At 35.8% G+C, this 20,006-nt stretch overlaps 1 protein-coding gene across 1 annotated transcript in view; it reads right to left on the minus strand.

Annotated features, from left to right (window-relative positions):
- Eip78C (Ecdysone-induced protein 78C) overlaps nucleotides 1-12,246 on the minus strand; it is a 68,293-nt gene extending 56,047 nt beyond the window's left edge. Inside the window, exon 1 of the mRNA XM_085961162.1 lies at nucleotides 11,874-12,246. Within this exon, the coding sequence (XP_085817288.1) occupies nucleotides 11,874-12,246 (373 nt within the window). The remainder of the gene's footprint in view (nucleotides 1-11,873) is intronic.
- Nucleotides 12,247-20,006: the final 7,760 nt, after the last annotated feature.

The raw sequence follows: 20,006 nt of genomic DNA on the forward strand, positions 1-20,006 counted from the left end.
GTGCAGTATGTATAATAAAAAATATATTTTGCAGTAGAACTGCTTATAATAACGATAAAAGTATCCAAGATTATCAATTCAAAAATTGTACAATTTATAAATAACTAAATACATTAAAACTCTTCTCTATTTAACAGATAACACATTTATTATGAAACTTACCCCCGTTTCAGACGGGACACCGGTGTCGCGCTCGTATCGTAGGCCTTTGTATTCGAATAAAGGGGCCTTTGTATTATGTTTATGAGCGCCCCAGAGCTAATGAGTCAATGCATTATTTCGCGTTATAAATTAGAACATGAAACTGGCTGCGGTAATAAAAACAAGTGTATCGGCAAATTGAGAATGTAGCGGCCGACGGAAAAGTGTCCGGACACGCATTCACTCATTAGCTCTGGGGCGTTCATAAACATATTACAAAGGCCCCTTTATTCTAATACAAAGGCCTTCTTATTATATACGAGCGCGACATCGGTGTCCAGTCTGTAACGGGGGTTACACTACAAAAGGGGAACTGATGCATGACTCATGGATTACGTACTATTTAAATTAGCTGCAATTAATTTCAGATTCATTTTTATCAAACTTTACCATTTTAGCGAACAAAACCCGTAATTTTCGAATTGCAATTTCAACAGAATTTCAACACAATTTTAGATTCAATTCTATACGTTGATACAAACATATTATTATACACATTTCATGAAGTTACGTATCCTTGCATAATTGTATATATTTAACTGTAAATAGCCATAGTGTAACGATATGCGGGAATGATAAATGACCATGCACAAGGGGGGGGGGGGGCTGACAGGGATCTAGCCTGGGGGGGAGCGAGCTGAAGAAGAGGCCAGGCGTGGAAGGTCGACCAGACAAGTGAGATAAACACGCATCACAAAATAAATGTTTTCTAACAGAAAAAAGTCGCCTGTAGCGCTATTTTACTTCGAGACCGGAACTAAAATTCGGCGGTAGTGATTTTTTTGGCAAGAAAAGCTAAAACAATCGATCCCAAGCGGATTCGACAAGCAGAAAATTTTGAGTAAAAAAATAAATCAATAAACCAATCTCGAGAATCGAAAATAGTCATGAAATCACAAACCTATTCAAAATGTCCCGGAAATACTACTAAGTGTTTTAATAGGTACCTACTAAACTTTCATAAGACTCCCTTTGATAATTGTAGTCACACTTTGTTTGAAATACATTAAATATATATCTAATTACCAATACGTATTTTTTGATTTTTCTGCAAACAAGAAATGAATAAATTACAATAAGTATTTTTTATTCAATACTGAATATCCACAACGTCTTAAACACTGTCAGATTCTTTATTAAACAAAAAATCAATATTTTTAAATCGCTTTCCTAGTGAGTGCTTTCGCCTATCATAGACGGATCGTAGAGGTAAAAGCTCTCACCCGTAAAGTGAAAGACGTGAGTTTAACTCCCACACGGTTCAACTTTTAACAGATATTTTTTGTAATACATATATATGTTTCTGAGGTTTTTCAAAATTATGTGTTTCCATAACATATTTTAGATAAGTTATAAGAAATCCACGGCCGCAATATGTCGAAAATTGAATAAGATTTTATTGTTTTGAAAAATAAACGGCGTGATTAAATTATCTAATTCGGTCCCCAAAAAGTTTTTGGTATTTCATTTGGAAATAAATGTTGCTCATCACTGAATAATTCTTTATATGTATTGTGGAATAATTTAAGAAGATAACGAGAAGTCAGTATATTTAGGATTATTATGTACTTAGTCTAAAATTTGGTATAAACATTTATTATTTATGGGAAACAAAAAGTATTTTTAGTGGCAAATAATATTATGCATAATAGAGTAACAAAAATAAATATCTAGTTAACACAGAACGCTTAAATTTGATCGAAAATTTGGTGAACATTTAAGTACTATTTTTGTATGCATAGTTTCATTAAATTTATTAAGCAGTTAAACATAAGATGAATATTTTTTATCAAAACGCATACTATAACCATATAAAAATTAATTAGTAATAGTATTATGATAGTCTAAATTGCCATCATTGCTATATTCAGTGTATAATACACGTTGCATGTACGTATAACAAGTATGTGTGTGTGATCTGAATTTATTTTCAATTCATAGGATCAGTGAACTGCCTCGATTATAGATTCGATTTTTCACGTCATCGATTTTACCAACCGTCTACCACCACTAAACTGAATTTTAGATTTGGTGGTAAGTAAAAATAGTCGTCGCACATAAAGATTCCTGGAAATATTAAGAATCTTAAAGATCTTCTGATTACATAGCTATGTTTTTGCTTATTTTGGATGTATACACCTTCAAAATATAAGGTGAAATTCATGGCTAAATAAAGCATTTAAAATTAGATAAGTAATAAAAACAATGGGATACAAGGGAAAGACAAGAAAAAAGGTAAGTAAATTAAAAAAAAACAATCATATAAAATTCTGAATGTTTAAAAAGTAGGTGCTCGTATAAAGTCATAACTGATAAGATAACAATGATATCGATATTATCAGATATTTGAAACCAATCACCAACAAATTAATGTTCTTATACAATCAATGGAACATTACTGTCTGCAATGCTCTACGATCATCGCGTCATTTTTTATATCAATGCTACACGGCCATCTTTTTCTGGTACGGTAGCTCACGGTAAACCATGATAAAGCAAAATGTAATACGTCCAATTTACTTGTAACATATTGTATTAAAAGTCAGATTTTAATAAAAATGCAAAATTTTCATTAAAATTCTAATATAAATAAAATAAAGTAGTTGTACGGCACCCATGATGTTTGAGAAATCAATTAGTGATGGTTTCAAATCGATAACACCACCAGAAAAAAATGGGTTTCATGGAAGAACGAGCACTAGGCCACCCCCAAATTTGAATAGAATGTATTGCCCCGTTTTAGGAATTGTCTTAACCAATTTCATGTCACTGGGTATATGGTAAATATATGGAAATCCCCGTTGACAATTAAATTTAAACACAGATACATATTATATTATGTAGGTATACATAATATTATGAAGATCTCAAATGATTATGTATATTATATCGCATTAGATTTTTTTACAAGGATACGTTCTTATGAAACTTGCACTTCGTTCAGACGCGTCCAAACAATATATTCGAAATTGACGCTGGGCGTAACGGATATGTGCAAAGAAACAGAATAATCGGACAAGGGTAGGTAATCGATGTGGTAGAGTTTACAATAAAATCTCAAATTCAAAAAAAGAGAGACAGTGATTGAATTCTGTGGACGTATGTGATAATGATCACAATGCACAGCACCATTAGAAATGTAATAACTAATAAGCTTAAATAGGCCTTCATCAAGCAGCGAAATTGACCACTTAGTTTCGCCATAATACGGATTGACCATTGAAGTGTCGCATTTAGACATTTGAGTTTACATCCAATTGAATGAGTTACAATAGAGGATTTTTCTTTTTATCCAATGCTGAATAATGTATCGACCACAAAGTAATGGTAAAATAATCCTGGAATTCAATTGTAACTTTTCGTATGCACTCAATAAATTATCCTTGGCGGCAAATTTTCCGTGAACCCACTCAGGGTCAACACTTACAGGAAGAGGGAGGAGGAAAAGGACATATCCACATTATGCTCTGTATTGAATAACGCATATGTATTATTCTGTATTGAATAAGAAATGTGATGTTTTGATGTATATTATTATCTATGAATATGATTGTTTTACCCATCCAGTTGTGTGAGAAGCCGTGAATATCATATCTAAAGAAAATGTACCTATAGAAACTTTTTATTTAATATTACAATTTTTTTAAACGATAACTCTGTGGTTGCAGGGTCAAAGTTCTTAATTCACGTTTTTACGATATAAGATTTTAATGCCAATGTATGTAAAGAATTACTCTCCTTTTTGTGTATCATGGATTTGGTAACATGTAAGCAAAATAGATATTTTAAATAAGTTGAGACAATCATTTTTAACTCTAATTCAATTCTAATTCAAATTTATTTATTTTACATATAATGAACATAACAAATTATAAATTTAAAGCGTTCACGATATGACATAAAATAAGTGTTAACAATTTTTAAAAATAAAAATACAGAGAAATGTGTGTTAATATAATAAATAATACAATAAGTAATAAAATAAGAAATAAAATAAAATAACAAAAATAAAAGTAGATGGAAGCACACAGAGTGAACTATTGATAGACCCTATCTTAAAAACTTATAAAACAACGTCCACCTAAATTCACCATCACGTAAATGGAATGTATGAATATTCGAAGCGATTTCATTAAACATGGTTATTGCCCTCCCAATTGGTATTACTAATGGCAGGTTAGTTCTGCATCTTGGGAGCAGTGACGTCCCGTGGGGGTAGACAGATTGAGCATCGCTTGGGGGCGGCAGTTACTCGAAGGGCGGCAAGTCGAGGAGAATCATTAGGCATACATATATAGATGTATCGAAACTTAGTAATAAAGGAAATATATTTTCATTAAAACATTCAGCTCACTGGTTGGAAACAAAATGTATTAATTAACATAAAAGGTTTAACAGGACTGTACTTTTGTCGGGTTCGCGATGTCTAGTTTACTTCCATTTTCCCTGGACGTCACGTCCTTGATGACCAGCAATGATACATGCAGACCTATCTAATTAATTTATCCAAATATGTTTGCCAGTCACTCGCGATTTTTGAAAGTTGTCACGTGTATTTGTAATGCTTCTGAAACCGTTGAAGTAGAAATGGCATTTAATTTCGTTTTAGTAGAATATATTTTGTTGGCAATGTATACATAGGTACATCGAAACAACACATTTCTTAGATATTGGAGTCATGAAAGGATGATAAAAAAAGGGCAGCAGTTTGTCTAGGGACGTCACTGCTTGGGAGAACAAACAATGGATGCCCCCGATTCTTAAGATAATTATCAGAGACACACAAGCCAACACCACCAAGAATGGCAGAGTTTCCAAGTAAAATTATTTATTCATTGCATTGAATATAATACAATATCAAAAACTTAATTATAAGTACATAAATACTAAATTACTTATTCATAACATTGAATATAATACAATACTTATCAAAAACTTAATTATACATAAATACTAAATGTACTTACTTAAAAGAAATGAAAAATAGATACCTACCTACATCAATTAACTTCTAAGCAAGAATTTTTAAACCTGTGATTTATTTCAAAACTGATTATCTCAACTGCAACCATAGGTAGGTACCATAGAGGTATTAAATAAAGAGAGGAGCAAGTAATTGGCTTTCTCATACAACTGAGTGAAGCAGGCCAACAATAGTCGACAACTTATGAGAAATAGCGATTCGATAAAAAAAAATCAGGGCATCACGGAGGATTTACTTGGTTCATTATAACGTACCAATATAATATAATTTTAACGTGGAAATTTTGCCACAAATTAATTACCAGCCTGCCTCACCATACCTTTTCACCATACTTGCCTGCTTCACCATACTTTCATATAACCTGCCGCCCCTAGGTAGGTACCTACTCACTTAAGCACTTTTACCCCGAAGCCACATAATTATTATAATATAATATCAATTAAATTTATATAGACATGCATCGTGACTATTTAACAAAAAAAAAAAAAACAATAATTAGGTACAAAAAGTGAAAATAGCATTGGTCTTATCTCAGCCCATTTCATATTGCATATTTTTTTGGTTCGTATGGATATTTTTCCCACTCAAAATAATTGTCAAATTATCTAAGTACTTAAAAACAGTAAATATCATTAACAATGTATATTGATCGATATATTATAAATTTATTGGTAAACAACAATCCAAGAATATTAAAAATATGTCGGTAAGAATAATATCGAAAATACTCTAATGCATGGTAATCACCAGTCAGTACTAGGGGGAATGGGACAACTGGACGCCAGGACAATTTGATGCCGCACTGTCGTAGACACATAAACAGAACGTAGACGAGGAATTGTAATCAGTTTCTATCTACTACTTGGTAGTTTTAAATCATTTTACTCTTATCATAATGTTTTTTTATTGCGGATTGAGAATTACCATGCCTAAGATTTTATATAAAAATAAAAAAACTCTTTTTCCGTTGGAGCTTAAACATATGCACGATTAAATCATTATTTACGTGTGCATATTTAAATTCTCACCAACTATTAAATCATAATATAATAATATAAATATTAATATTACATATTTTTTCTAAAAGTACCTATAAGTACCTAACGTCTATTTATTTTCGAATTGCATAGCGTCCAGTTGTCCCGGCGCCAAATCGTCCTAGACCCGTAGTACTTGGTACTAGGGAGAAACTATCAATGATCCGATATTTAAAAAAAAAACTTATCGTATCGGAAGAAAAGTCAAAGAGTATTGATACATTTGTGACGACCTTATCTGAGATCCTCTGGTCGTTCAGTAGATTTAACGGACGGTTTGTTAATTTATAAGCAATTCCTATAAATAACTAAATGAATAATGATCTTATTAGGTAAAGTTGGAAAGCGATAAAGTATCATTGTCATCAGAACTACACGATGCAAAACTCATCCAAGAATGTGCTCCGATAGGGAAGAATGCTTAAGTCGGTCCAACCAGCTGTTGACCCGACCTGGTCGTCACAAAGGCTAACTATAATGCTTTTTAAAAAATGAGTAATTTTATTGCATGTTATATTTTATTTTTACATATTATATGTAAATTAATTAGAATCATTTCTTTTTGTTAATTCTCCGTGCTCCTCTTTCCCATCAGCGCTTTTTATTAAAATAAGTCTCAGTAAAGTACACTTGTTTAGTAAGTTGTGACCTCAGTCTTGGGCATCTACTCTTGAACATTCCCAGGCGTAAGTAATTACTGATGCTTTACATTCTAGCGTAGGGCGCATGAAGATAACTAGACTGGCTCCAGAATGTTGGACTTCTCAGTTCTTAACCGGACACAGTATTTTGCCTCCAAGCTCTGTTAGCTTGGCATATTAATAGAATCTCCGACCTTGTGTGATGAATTGCAGGATGATGAGCACATCCTCTGGGAGTGTCCCCGTATGTCGGTTGAAAGGAAAGAAAGCCGGTCCGACCCTCAGTTGGACTGGTCGGCCATTGCGACTTAGTAGCTGATGAGGAAAAATTCTCAGGTTTCAAAACGTTTGCGGCATTTTACGGCGAGCAAGAAGGTCTTTTATGATCAAGAATTGTTGACGAAAATAGGAATCACACACACTCTATAGTCTATAATCTATATTATCGAAACTTCTTATGATAAGTCAGACAAAGAACATGAAAATTTGTACGTGAACAATGTTTAGGTTTAGGTTTAGGTAGGTATACGCGGCGGAATACAAAAAAAACAGACATTTGAATCATAACATTTTAAATGTTACAAAAACAGTTTTGATAAAATTTTCGAACATGTTTTGTACAATGTTCATTTGTTCACGAGCAGATTATATCGTAGTCTGGAACAGAGATTCTCAAGTTATCTTAAATGGCGGAACACTTGCGGAATTTTGGATAAACCCTAGCTGGTCGAGGCATGCCGAAAATTTTGATACAAAAATGTATTTATTTAACTACACGATTTGATTCCGAAAATATTTGTCGAAAATTAATGTTAAGGCCTATAGAAGCGAAGAATTTTTTGTCATTTTTCTCAGAACTACCTAAAATCGTTTTAGGGGCTTTTGAAACTAGGCGCTTCAATATCAACAAATAATGCAGCAATACAGCAATGCTGTGTTATATCTGTATCATTACCTAATGTATTTTAAATGCATTGACAGAAATAAAATTAACAATGCGTAGTAGGCATCGACATTCATTACATACTGAAAACTGAATTCCTTCAATCTTTGCTGTAGCAAAAACTCACTTCCCAGGAAAAAATCCCGCCATTGCAATTTATAATACGATAATCAACCAAGCTATATTTAAAAAATTCTTCATTAATTATTAAAAATACGTTCTTCGAAGTGAACATTTTCTCAATGAGGTATATACCAAAATAGTTTTACTTTCTTACACATTCTCATGGGACCTCTGACAGCACATGGAGGCCCATGGTTCCGCAGAACCCCGGTTGCCGTATCGTCCCGTGGGGTAAGCAGGCCATGCGTTGCTTGGTGGCGGCAACTTAAGGAATGAATACTATAGTGACCGTATTCCATTAAGTGGACGATGCGGTTGGTTCGTTAGAAAGTACAGACAACTTAGTTTAAGCTTAAAGAAATCACACGGGATCTGATCCTCCAAACTATCAGTAACTTTCTGTACCTAAAACCATCGCTGTTTGACAGTAGGCAGTTTTCGTAAAAATTCTCTAATCCTCAGTGAACGATAATGTACTTAATGTTTTCCAAGATTTTTATTGCACTTGTCAGTTTAAGGTGGTGAAATAGGTAGGTAAGATGTAGACTAAAATGAAAGGGGATGTCTGCCTACGGTCGGCACTCTGGCTTTGGATGTCACTGCCCGGTTGGGAGTCACCTGTCTGAACTAAGCGTAAGTGTCCAATATCGTCACAAAATCTATGGTAGAACAAATTAATGCAAGTTCGTCAAAGCGTATTGTCGTCAGGTGAAGGCCTGCACATGCTTCCCCTTTTACTTAATACTTTTTATATTAATTAAAATAAAACACAATAAGACATCCTTACTACTTTTCTACATAATACGACACGACAATGGTTGGGACCGGTTGCGTCCGCTTCAATAGGATATTTTCTACCAATATTCTTCAGTAAGAGAATTTCTATTAATTAGAATTAAAATTATTATTAAACTATTTGGAATTAGTACTAGGATATATTGTGTTTTATTTTAACCAATACTATGTCTTTCTACCGAAAATTAACACTTACCATCATTAAAGTGATTAATAGCCACTACTTAGGATAATCTAATTCTATATAGACAGGCCGAGGCACTGAATTGCCAGTTATGATGTTAGTGCTAGTTATTAATTATTTTCGAATGCTGTGCGGTAATCTGTTCGCAGTAAAGAAATATTTTCGATTGTATATTAAGTATTTCATTCAAATCAATTAACGTATTACCATTTATTCCAATAATACAATCAATTTACCATAATATTGCGGTATAAGTATGAGCAGTAACTATCACTACTATTAAAATTTACAGTTTAGTATCACGGCCTGACTATAGTGGGCCTTAAGTAATTCGGTATTATACATTTATCTCCATATACCTACTATTAAAAAAGTACTTTTTTATTATATTATAGGTACTTATAGCGAAATGCAACATTTTGCAACAATTCTGGTTACATCTGAAATTCATTTTCTATTCCCATGCAATATGACTCCTGGACTTGAACGGCAAAGGCATGGAAAAGCACTAGAAGCATTTTAAAATTGCTGTTTGTCTCGTCGAATGGCAAACGAGTTATCATCAAGTGAGCTTGACATTCCGAGACTCTCTTCGGTTTGCTTGCATATGACTTTTTAGATTTTTGATCACATAATATACAAAAAGTATGACAACCTGGAAAAACTCGTGATATTTGGTCAGGTCTAAGAAGTTGTTCTCTAGATAAACGGTACATGTCAAGAGTGCCAAAGGATATCCATTTATACAGACTACGCGTACTGTCGAATGCCAGTTCCTAGAGCGGTATAGCTGCACCATGGAGAAGGCTTCTGTTCGAAGGAACATCATATATTTTATACCTAAATATTGTTAGTAACTTTATTTTCATAAATTCATTTTCCCCATCACTTAGTTATATACTAATAGAATGTCAAATACGAGATGCTAAAGCAGATTATTCAACGAAGAATATAAAAACGTTTGAATTAAAAGTACATACCTATCTCTACACATTGCTTTTTGTTCAATTATAGCTCATAACCAACGTAGCTCAGTCAAGAAATGGATGAAGTGACTGTGGTGGTTGCCATCCTCCAATATTGGAAAGAAACCAAAAGAAGAACTATGGATATTGTGCAATAATAACCATTGGATGGTTATACAATCCTGTGTGGATCTTGGCCATCTCGTGAAGAAGTTCCGTAACATATGAGGGTTCTGGAAACAAGAACGGTAGTTTCCATTTTCGTAAAATATTGTTGAGTCAATAAAAAAATACATATCTCTTTCTCAAATGTATAATTTCGTAGAAAGATTCTTCAACGTGCTCATAATCTTTATTTTTCAATGGGTCTTTGAGATTCATACTGGCAGAGAATCGAATACGAAAAATATCGACGCATTCGAGATTGCATGAATGGTTAATGGTTATTCGCAAAAATCTCTCCGTATTGGAAGAAATTGGCATCAAAGAAGATCCATCGTATACATGCGCAAGACGAGTTCTTCAATTCTTCCACTAAAGACATTGTTAGAACAATTGGACTCCATCGCATCAAAACGTCTTCATTAAAAAGACATCTGAAGCAATCCGACTAGCGCGTGATCGACCGGGATAAAAAAGATTGTTGAAACGAACCTGGAAGAAACCTGTAATTTCAGTGATCGTCAGTAATGAGGCAATGGATATGCAAGATGGGTAATATAATATTAATATACCTACTATAAAGTTTAAGAATTAGACACACTTTCAGGAGTCTGTACCTGACTTTTGGGCGTAAACGCAAAAATAAAACAGTGGAGGACGATAATATAATGTAGTGCCTACTTATTTGCCTGTACTCTGGATAAAAACGATACTTTTAAACATTTAGATTGCACCCACGGTAGCCGTAGTAGGTAGATCGCCCGCTGAGAAACCGTGGGTCGCGGAGTTCGATGTGACGACTAGAAAATATGCATATTGCTTTTGAAAATGTGTTTGATCCAGAGCAATGACACAGAGTTGGATGAATGCCTAGATAACCAGTAGGTATATTAATATAACCTAAACTAAACTTTGCCGACGCCCTTATGTTCCGCTCAGGAATGAAAATATTAATTTACTTCTTATTAAAACTTATTAGGTATGTGAAACTGATTGTGCTGAATAGTAAAAATATAGAAGTATGTACTTACTAAATATTTTTTTGGCTAAATTTATTATTAAAATTTATCATAGCCTTCATAAAATATGTTTCTTTAGGAATGGTAAAGTATTATTATAACATTGTACATCATAGTTCATTATGTATTGATCCTGGAAGACGTGTCCACCAAAATAATTCCAGAACGTCTGATGGCACGATGTAAATCTGAGAGCAAGAATTGCCACAACAAAATCATAAATACGCGATATCTGAAATTCATAGCTCATTGTTAACATATTTTGATATTCATTCCAGGCTGGGTGGATACGTCCACCGGCCGTAATAAACGCTAAACCGGTATACATCTACATACATACTGCTTCAAAGTCACGGACGTTATGCATACAAGTAGGTACGTGCATAATAAAATAAACATAGGTACTCAAATAGAGATTCATATTTCGTAAAGAGACGAATTTATTTTATTGTGATTCCGACGTATTGGGTAATATTATTATTATCTTGTTCGTTGTTACGTAGGTAGTGGGCACATGGGTCCGTGGATTGCGGAAAAATATAATCAACTATTCAAAACGCGATGGGAAGGACGGCGACCGCACAACTATGCAAGCGATAGTGCGTTCCTCTCCGGGAACAGATCGAAAGATCAAAACTGCTTACGAATAAAATAATCTCGGAATAAATGCATCGCGAGTCGGCCGCTAATAATACACCCGGAAGACAGACAGACTGTCCCGGACGACGCGGACGCTTTGCGAAGACGCTCTCGGCCGACTTTTCTACATTTTATGCACAGAATACGCAACGCATTGCAACCTGTTGACGGATAACTCACGTGTCGGGGTTATTCGAAAATAGGGGATGCGGATCGAGAGCGAAGGTGCAGAGGCGGGCGGCGAACGCGTGCGAGTCCGGCCCTGTCGCGAGTGATTCCGCACGGGGCATCGAACTCGCAGTGGCCGCTGACGTCGCCTCTTCCGTGGGGACTCTGGGACGGTTCCGAAGATGAGTAACGTCCTACCTTGTTTGAGGGGAGCCAGGTGCAGCGGGTGCGAGGTATGGGATGGCTGCGCGGTCTCCTCGGGGGTGGCGAAGAACGACAGCCCGAACTCGGAGCCTGCGTCGAAGGACACCTCCGGGGTCGGGGCCCTGGCGTTCCTCGCCAATGCTCCTCCGGGAGACGCCTGCTCCAACTTGAACACGTCCATGGCGAGCGCGACCGTCACGTCAGTCACGCTGCGATAGCACTTTCCTCCTGCAGCGCACTAACCCATTGTACACTTTCGCGACTTTTCATTGAGCACTTTTCTTCGTATCTTGGGAAAATAGTCGCGGGATGCAGCCGGCATCTTATGTCGCGGGGTGTATTTACATTTTGCGTAGCGCGATGAGCGGTCGGCCGTCACTGATAATCGTTTGCGAAACAGAATAGCGAAGTGGGAATGACGTTAGAGATGCGCGATCGAGTCCCGGTCCGCGAGCTCGACGACGGATGGCCTATCTGCCTCTGCTTCTGCCGGCTATACCTTCCTTCACACGGGAGTACCGTACTACGCTCTCGGAGGTATGCGAGGCATTTGTTACTGAGCGCCAACTCTTTCGCGGGACCACTCTTACCTCCATTCAACAATTCAATTTATAAATACATAACAATAAGTTTTATACTTTTATTTCTACAGATAAAGTAATAAAAAACACGTAATGAATTTTAAATACATTTTATAATAAATAACGACATAATTAAATCGTTATTTTTCTTATTTCTTATGTAATATATCATCCCATTACAGTTTTTTGACAATGCACCATATTGTACAGTATGTAAAAAGTACGAAGTATTAAAACTGTAAAAAAAAAGAATTCGCAATTGAAAAAACATATTAAAAATTGTAATAATAGGTACGTACTACCAGCTACCTAATGTTTTTTAACCTACTCAACAACGATATCAATTAAGCTAACCGCACGATAGACAGCACTACGAAACACCAATTAATACTTTCTGCGATGGATTATCTAATCAGAGTTAACATTGGTAGGAACATCAAAATTAAAACTTGCTAGTTTGTGACAGATAAGCCAAGACGAACAACTGCCATCTATAATTATTAGTATTGCGTTGGTTACAAGCAATTTGTCCAATAATCATTATTACACTTTGGGTAAAAACCACTAGTTGCATGCTGCGGAGAAATAAGGTAAATTCAGACATTTCTATACGAAAATAATGTGAATACTAAGCTGAACCTACACCGTAATGTCCATATTAATAAACTGTATTTGAGTGTTTCTAGATAAATTAGAGTATCTGTACGTAAGTTGTCACTATAAAATATAATGCGTAAGTATTTTTTGAATTAGATTTATCAAATGCCATTTTTAAGAGTTTTCTTGTTATACCGTGGGTGCACTTGCATTATGTTTTTTATGTTCTATACGTTTATCCTGCATACAGCGGATACTGGATTATTTGTTAGTTTGGTTTAGTTTAGGTTAGGTTAAGTTAGGTTAGGCTATCCCAACAAATAATCCAGTATATCGGCTATTTTCAAAATGTGTTTGCCGCTGTATCCAGGATTATACCTTTTTTGATACTATGTATTTCCATCGTTCTGCGGCTGATTTCACCACATCTCAGTAAACAACACAAAGCATTTATTACTTATTTCGCATGATGAATTCTTGTTATTTTTACTGGCGAACGAACACATCATAATATGTGTCATTCATATTTTGTGTCAAGTGGGAATGAATTTTAAAATAGTAATTGTAGTTTTAAAATATTACAGTTTACCTTTCTGGTGCAGTCATTGCAGTAGTTTAGCGTTGGTGCAGGCACTAGAGATCGCGGAAGCGGTTTCCTGCTCGCTAATAAAGTGCCGGCAGGTGGGCATCGGAGTGTATTGCGGGCGAGCGCGGCAATCAGGTGGCGCGCGGGAGAGGGGGAGGGAGCTGACGGGTCATTGACCGTACCCTCTCATGCGAGAACACCGAGCGCTCTTGCAAGACGCCTCCGCCTCCTCCAATCCTCATACGTGCTATTATTATGTAATCGCTCCGATTTATTTGCTTATTTTCCGGCGGCGATTTGCGGAGGAAATGCGCCCTCCCTCCACATACGAGGATGGGCCCTGGAAAGGACGTCGGGGTGCATCGGTCTTTGCCCATCAGTAAGCCACGCATAAATTTTGCTGGATAGGTACCTCATAGAATTATTATTACAACGACACATTAGTGACGTCATTGAATTTGGTTTCGGTCAAATTCAAGAAAAATTTACGTATGCAAGGCATTTTCAAAACAAATCTAAAGTGCCTAAGGATGTTAGATTTTTAATTAATCGGATTTTTTTTAATTCTTGAAAACCTGTGCTGCCGATAAAATAACCCGAGCGCATCAATGTCACGAGATAAAATAAATCATTTTCATACCCATTTGCCATTGCAGAACACGCATGTAGTAGGCCTCGACAGAAGCTATCTTTTAGGTGGGTATAAGGAATTGTTGTTAGCCAAAACCTCTACCTATTGTGTCCTTTTTCTACTCACATTAAATAAAACAATATGTGAATTTTCCTGAAACGGAGTTTGAACACGCTACATACGCAATATAACTCGGCCACTTCTCCACCGCGGGCACAAATGCAAGATTTTTTTACCGTTCGATCCTAAGAAGATCATACTACAGTGTGGAGGTTGTATTAACAAATTTTTGTTTTTACGAAATATTGACGTTAGACACTTGCTCAACCTATATAGCCTATACTCTGGGTCTAAACTATGGGTGGCTAACCTTTTCAGCAGCCGGGCCAGATTCTAAAAATGAGACTCCCTACCGGGCCGCACAACCATTTTTTTTATTATACAAAACAAAAAAGAAATATATATTATATATTAATAAAATAAAACAAAAATGGGAATCCAACATAATTTTTAGATTAGACTTTTTTTAAATAATAAAAAATAAGCAAAATAATATAAAAATAATAAATTTTATTGAGAAGTTTGATTTTGTGTGGCAGAACTAAGTGCATCAATATCGATATCGAGTGAGGTCGTTCCTACACGCAGTTTTCCAAATGCACATCGGTGATTCGTGTTCTCACCCTGGATTTTATATGCTTCATCCGACTAAAAAACTTTCCACACGTGTAGGTAGGTGTTTCCAAATAGCGAAGTCATCATTAGAGCATGTTTGTAAAATGAAGGATATTTCTCCTTGTCCAAATATGTTTTGTAAAGCTCTTCCAAACCAACCTGATGGAATTTCTCCTTCAACTGTTCATCGCAACATATTTCACAATGTTCCATTTGTAAATTTCCCGGTAATAAATTCACGTCTACGGAAAATGGCGTTGCAAATGCAGGGTGATTTTTACAATCTTGAGCCAATATCGAATCTCAATTTGCGAAACGGCAGCATTTGATATAATTTTTATTTTCTCACTGCTCCACGGGCCACAAGTTGACACCTAGTGGGCCGCATGCGGCCCGCAGGCCGCGGGTTGGCCACCCATAGTCTAAACATACATTGAAAAACTTATTTATAAGCAAATTATTAAGTAGTAGGAATTATAATGTTAGATATCTACTACATCTCAGATAGTAACTATATTCTAGAGAGGTAGGTGGAAGTGAGTAGGGACGTGACAAGCTGAGGTGTTAGGGGTGCAAATCACCCGGACAGCATGATTCTGGGGGTGGCAAAATGCACATAAAATATATTTTATGATACTAAATCATTATTTAAAATATAATATTATATTCAATTCAATTACGAAAACTGAATCCACTGTTGAAATATATGAACTATGAAGACATACTTACGTGTGTGGACTACTGAAGGGTGACACTTCACAAGAGGGCGAATAAAAGAATTCACGCATGATACATAGAAAACATCGACGTATGTCTATAATTATAATAATAATCTTATTTATGAGTTGAAGATCTCCGATCTATAACTAAAGTAAAAAGCATGCTCTCGAAGTTTTTATAGAATGGTGCAGTATCTTATCATTCATTCATCATCGGCACAACAACCCAATGTGGGTCTTGGCCGCCTCCAGGATACGTCTCCACTCCCCTCTGTCTTACCGCCTTAGTCTCAGGGATGCTGTGTCTCTTTCTATATAGTCCAGCCACCGCAGTCTATGTCTCCCGACCCTCCTTTTCCCTTCTGGTCTGTTGAAGAGAAGCTTCTTTGGTGGTTGGGTGTCTTCCATCCGTGAGACATGGCCTGCCCAACGAAGTCGCCCCACTTTCACGTGTAAGACTACAGGGTGATCTTCATACAACGCATATAGCTCATGGTTGTACCTTCATCGCCACGTGCCATCCTCCTCACATACAGCTCCGAAGACTCTTCTTAATATCTTTCTTTCAAAGATATCCAGTTTCTTCTCATCTTTTTTTGATAAAGCCCAGCATTCAGACCCATAGGTTAATATGGGTCTGATGAAGGTTTTGTATGACGTTATCTTAGTTTTCTTTGAGAGGAGTCTTGATCTGAAGTGTCTCTATAAACCGTAGTAAGATTTGTTTGCCAGAGTAATCCTTCTGCTAACTTCTTGGCTAATGTCGTTTTGAGGGGTAATGCGTGATCCCAGATATATGAACTCGTCGACCCTTTCGAACTGATGCGTGTCAATCGTGAGTGGTGAGCTTGAAGGAGCCTCACTTGCAGACATGTATTTTGTTTTTTCTTGATTGACCTGGAGTCTCATTTCTATGGCAGCTCTTTCCAGTGCGATAAATGCCTCTTTTAAGGCTGGTTCTGATCTTGCCACTATGTCTATATTATCGGCATAGCCGATGAGTTGCACAGATTTATTTTATATGACCCCTGTTGTTTGTGTTTGAGAATCTCTTTTTCTACTAGAACTACTTTTTCCAGTCCCATATTGAATAGCAAACAGGCAAGAGCATCACCCTGTCTGAGACCATTGTATGTGTGCAGCACACCAGAGAGTTCTGATTGTATCCTTACTTGACACTCCACTTTTGCCATTGACATCTTAACCAGGCTTATTAGCTTATTGGGGATCTCCTTAGACTATAGATACACGGGGATCTCCATTTCATATAATGCTTCGTAGAGTTTTGGCCTATTGATGGAGTTTATAGGCTGCCTTGAAGTCAACAAATTAGTTATATGTGTATATCTTATGTTCATGGCATTTCTCTATGATTTGTCGTAAGGCAAATATTTGATCGGTGGTAGACTTCGTTGGGCGGAAACCATATTGATACTCGCCTATTGTGCATTCCGTGTATTTAACCATTCTTCTGTACACGATATTGGAGGACAGTTTATAGTCTGTGTTCAGAAGGGTTATGCCCCTGTAGTTGGTACAATCCATAACGTTTCGTTTTTTTATGAAGGGGGCATATTATTCCCATGTTGCATTCTTTGGGTATTCTTTCTTCCTGCCACACCTTACTCATAAGTTTATGTATGCATGTTAAAAGGTTTTCACCGCCACATTTCATTAATAATTCAGCTGGGATATTGTCCACCCCAGGGGACTTATGGTTTTTCAGTTTATGGATGGCGTTAGAGACTTCCACCAGATCATTTTTTTTCGACCATGTCCGATCCTAATAGGATCATATGGGCCTCCACTGAGTAGAGGTTTGTATTAACAGATTTTGTTTTTTACGAGAAATGGATGTCAGCTCAACGTATTAGGTCCATACCCTGACTCACAAAAATTGAAAAACAATTCAACCTGACCAAATTCGAACCTGAGACCCACGGCGTGATAGTAACGCTTAAGCCGCGCGGCCACCGTGGGTGTGAGATCCTATTATAATAGGCATAAAATATTTTGGCAAAATGTAATTGTACATATCCAGGATATTAACTGAGTCAATAAGCTATAATACATGGGGGGCGTTGTTATAAAATATCGACTGCGTAGCAATTTTCGTTTATATTATTAAACACCGTAGAAAAAGATATGTAACAATATAATTTTTATAATATAAATATGTCGATGAAAATGATTAATAATGATTTCAACTATTTTCTATTCTTCCCTAAAAATATTTTTATATTGGCGCTGGCGCTTGACTCCGCTTGTGAGTATCAAATAAATTTGACCGAGAACCCATTCAACAGACGACATTATAGCCAGTATTAATAATTATTATTCAATTAATATAGTATGACATATAACGAGAACTGGTAATGGCGGTCGCAGGAGAAATAAAATCGAAAATTAAGTCCCACTTGGTTAACCTTTTTTATAGAATGTATTCTGATGTATTTCAAAATTATTTATTCTCAATAATATTAATTACACGGGCGGTAGGTAAAAGAGAGGTCCATCAATTTTGAGTAGGTACCTAGCATAGAGCGGAGTAGCAAGGTATATATAATATATATATTATACTGTGCTAAATTCGTACGGACAAAAAAATAAACTACAAGGGAATAAATAACGGTATGGGATGTAGGTAATGAATTTGCTAGGTAAGTAGGAAATGAGACAATCGCTGAACAAATCTAGTTATCTGGTGGTACCCAAGCAGTATGAACGGAGGCTTATATGCCCCTGGATCTACTATATCTATTCAAGTTCTGAGGAAAATATATGCTCATAGCCATCGTTGTATCTACACCAGTGGTTCTCATGTGCGGTCACCAGCGCTTTACAGAATAATATTTCAAAAATGTATTTATAAAATTATGAAATTGGTTGAATACACATGACTTGTCTTAAATTTTTTTGCACGCTCAAAAGATCCATTATGTATTTTTGTGATGACATCATGTGTAAAATAGTCCGTTTCTGATAATAAAGTCAATTCAAAGAATTGGCAACAATGCTTTATTAATATTGTCGATTTTCCTACTACTGTATACTGTGAAAGATCATTCAGTGTATTGTACTTCATAAAAAACAAATATCGAAGCCAGTTGGCAGATGTAAACTTAGGAGCAGCCTTGCGGCTCGCATTGGAAAAAATGAGTATTAAGAAATTTCCATTTGCATTATTTTTAAATAAATAGATAAGTACATACTAAAATGTTCAAATGTATTTTATTAAAAAGACTTGTCTATAAATAAATTGATTCATTTTTTGAGAGCGTTGACGTTTGAGCATTCACAGAGCGTTGGAGCGGACCCTTTTTTGAGTTGCTCCGCTCCGGGACCTAATACTTGCTCCAGATCCGCTCCATGATCTGCTTCCCTCCGGGTAAAAAGTTTTAATAAGTATTATACGTACACAAATGTTAAAAAAAAATAAAAAAATAAATAAGTAAGTAGTTTTAAAATAATTTCATTTATATTTATATTAATTTATTATATTTATTAATTAATTATATTAATTTCATTTCATAAAGTCATTTTCATTATTAATTCTATTAAACAGAATTGTCCGGTAGCAAATTGTCTGTCATTATTTGCCTCTTCAGTCAAAAAAGTGAGGTTATTTATCACTCGGCAGTGCAAATAATTCTATTGTTGCAAAGTGTCAAAATATATCTAATATTTTCATTAGATTTTAGCACGAAAATTTCACAATAAAAAAACAACTGGAGCAGTGGAGCACTACAATTTTTTTGTGCTCCGGGTAAAATCTCATTGCTCCAGTGGTCCGTGCTCCTGCTCCAAGCTCCGCTCCAACGGTCTGTTTTTTTATTAAATTAAATTTAGCTTTAATATTTTCAATCACAACAAAAGTGAAATTTGGTGCGGCCACCAGACGTTTCCATAGAACTGTTAATGTCAATTGTGCGGCCACAGTTAAATTTCACGTGAGAACCACTGATCTACACGAATCAATCTGTGATCACAAGAAATAGGGGATTTTATTGTCTCAAAAACATGAAATTGATACACAATATACATTTATTATATCCATATGATTTGTGTCAAAATGTCAATGACTGTAGAATGCTATGAATATGCTAGTCAGGATAACAAAATAGGCTAGTTGGCAGGAAAATGCTAGATTTT

Source organism: Rhyacophila brunnea, unplaced genomic scaffold (assembly GCF_057557595.1).
Source record: "Rhyacophila brunnea isolate RB1 unplaced genomic scaffold, BYU_Rbru_1.0 scaffold_1, whole genome shotgun sequence".
Classification (NCBI taxonomy): Eukaryota; Metazoa; Arthropoda; class Insecta; order Trichoptera; family Rhyacophilidae; genus Rhyacophila; species Rhyacophila brunnea.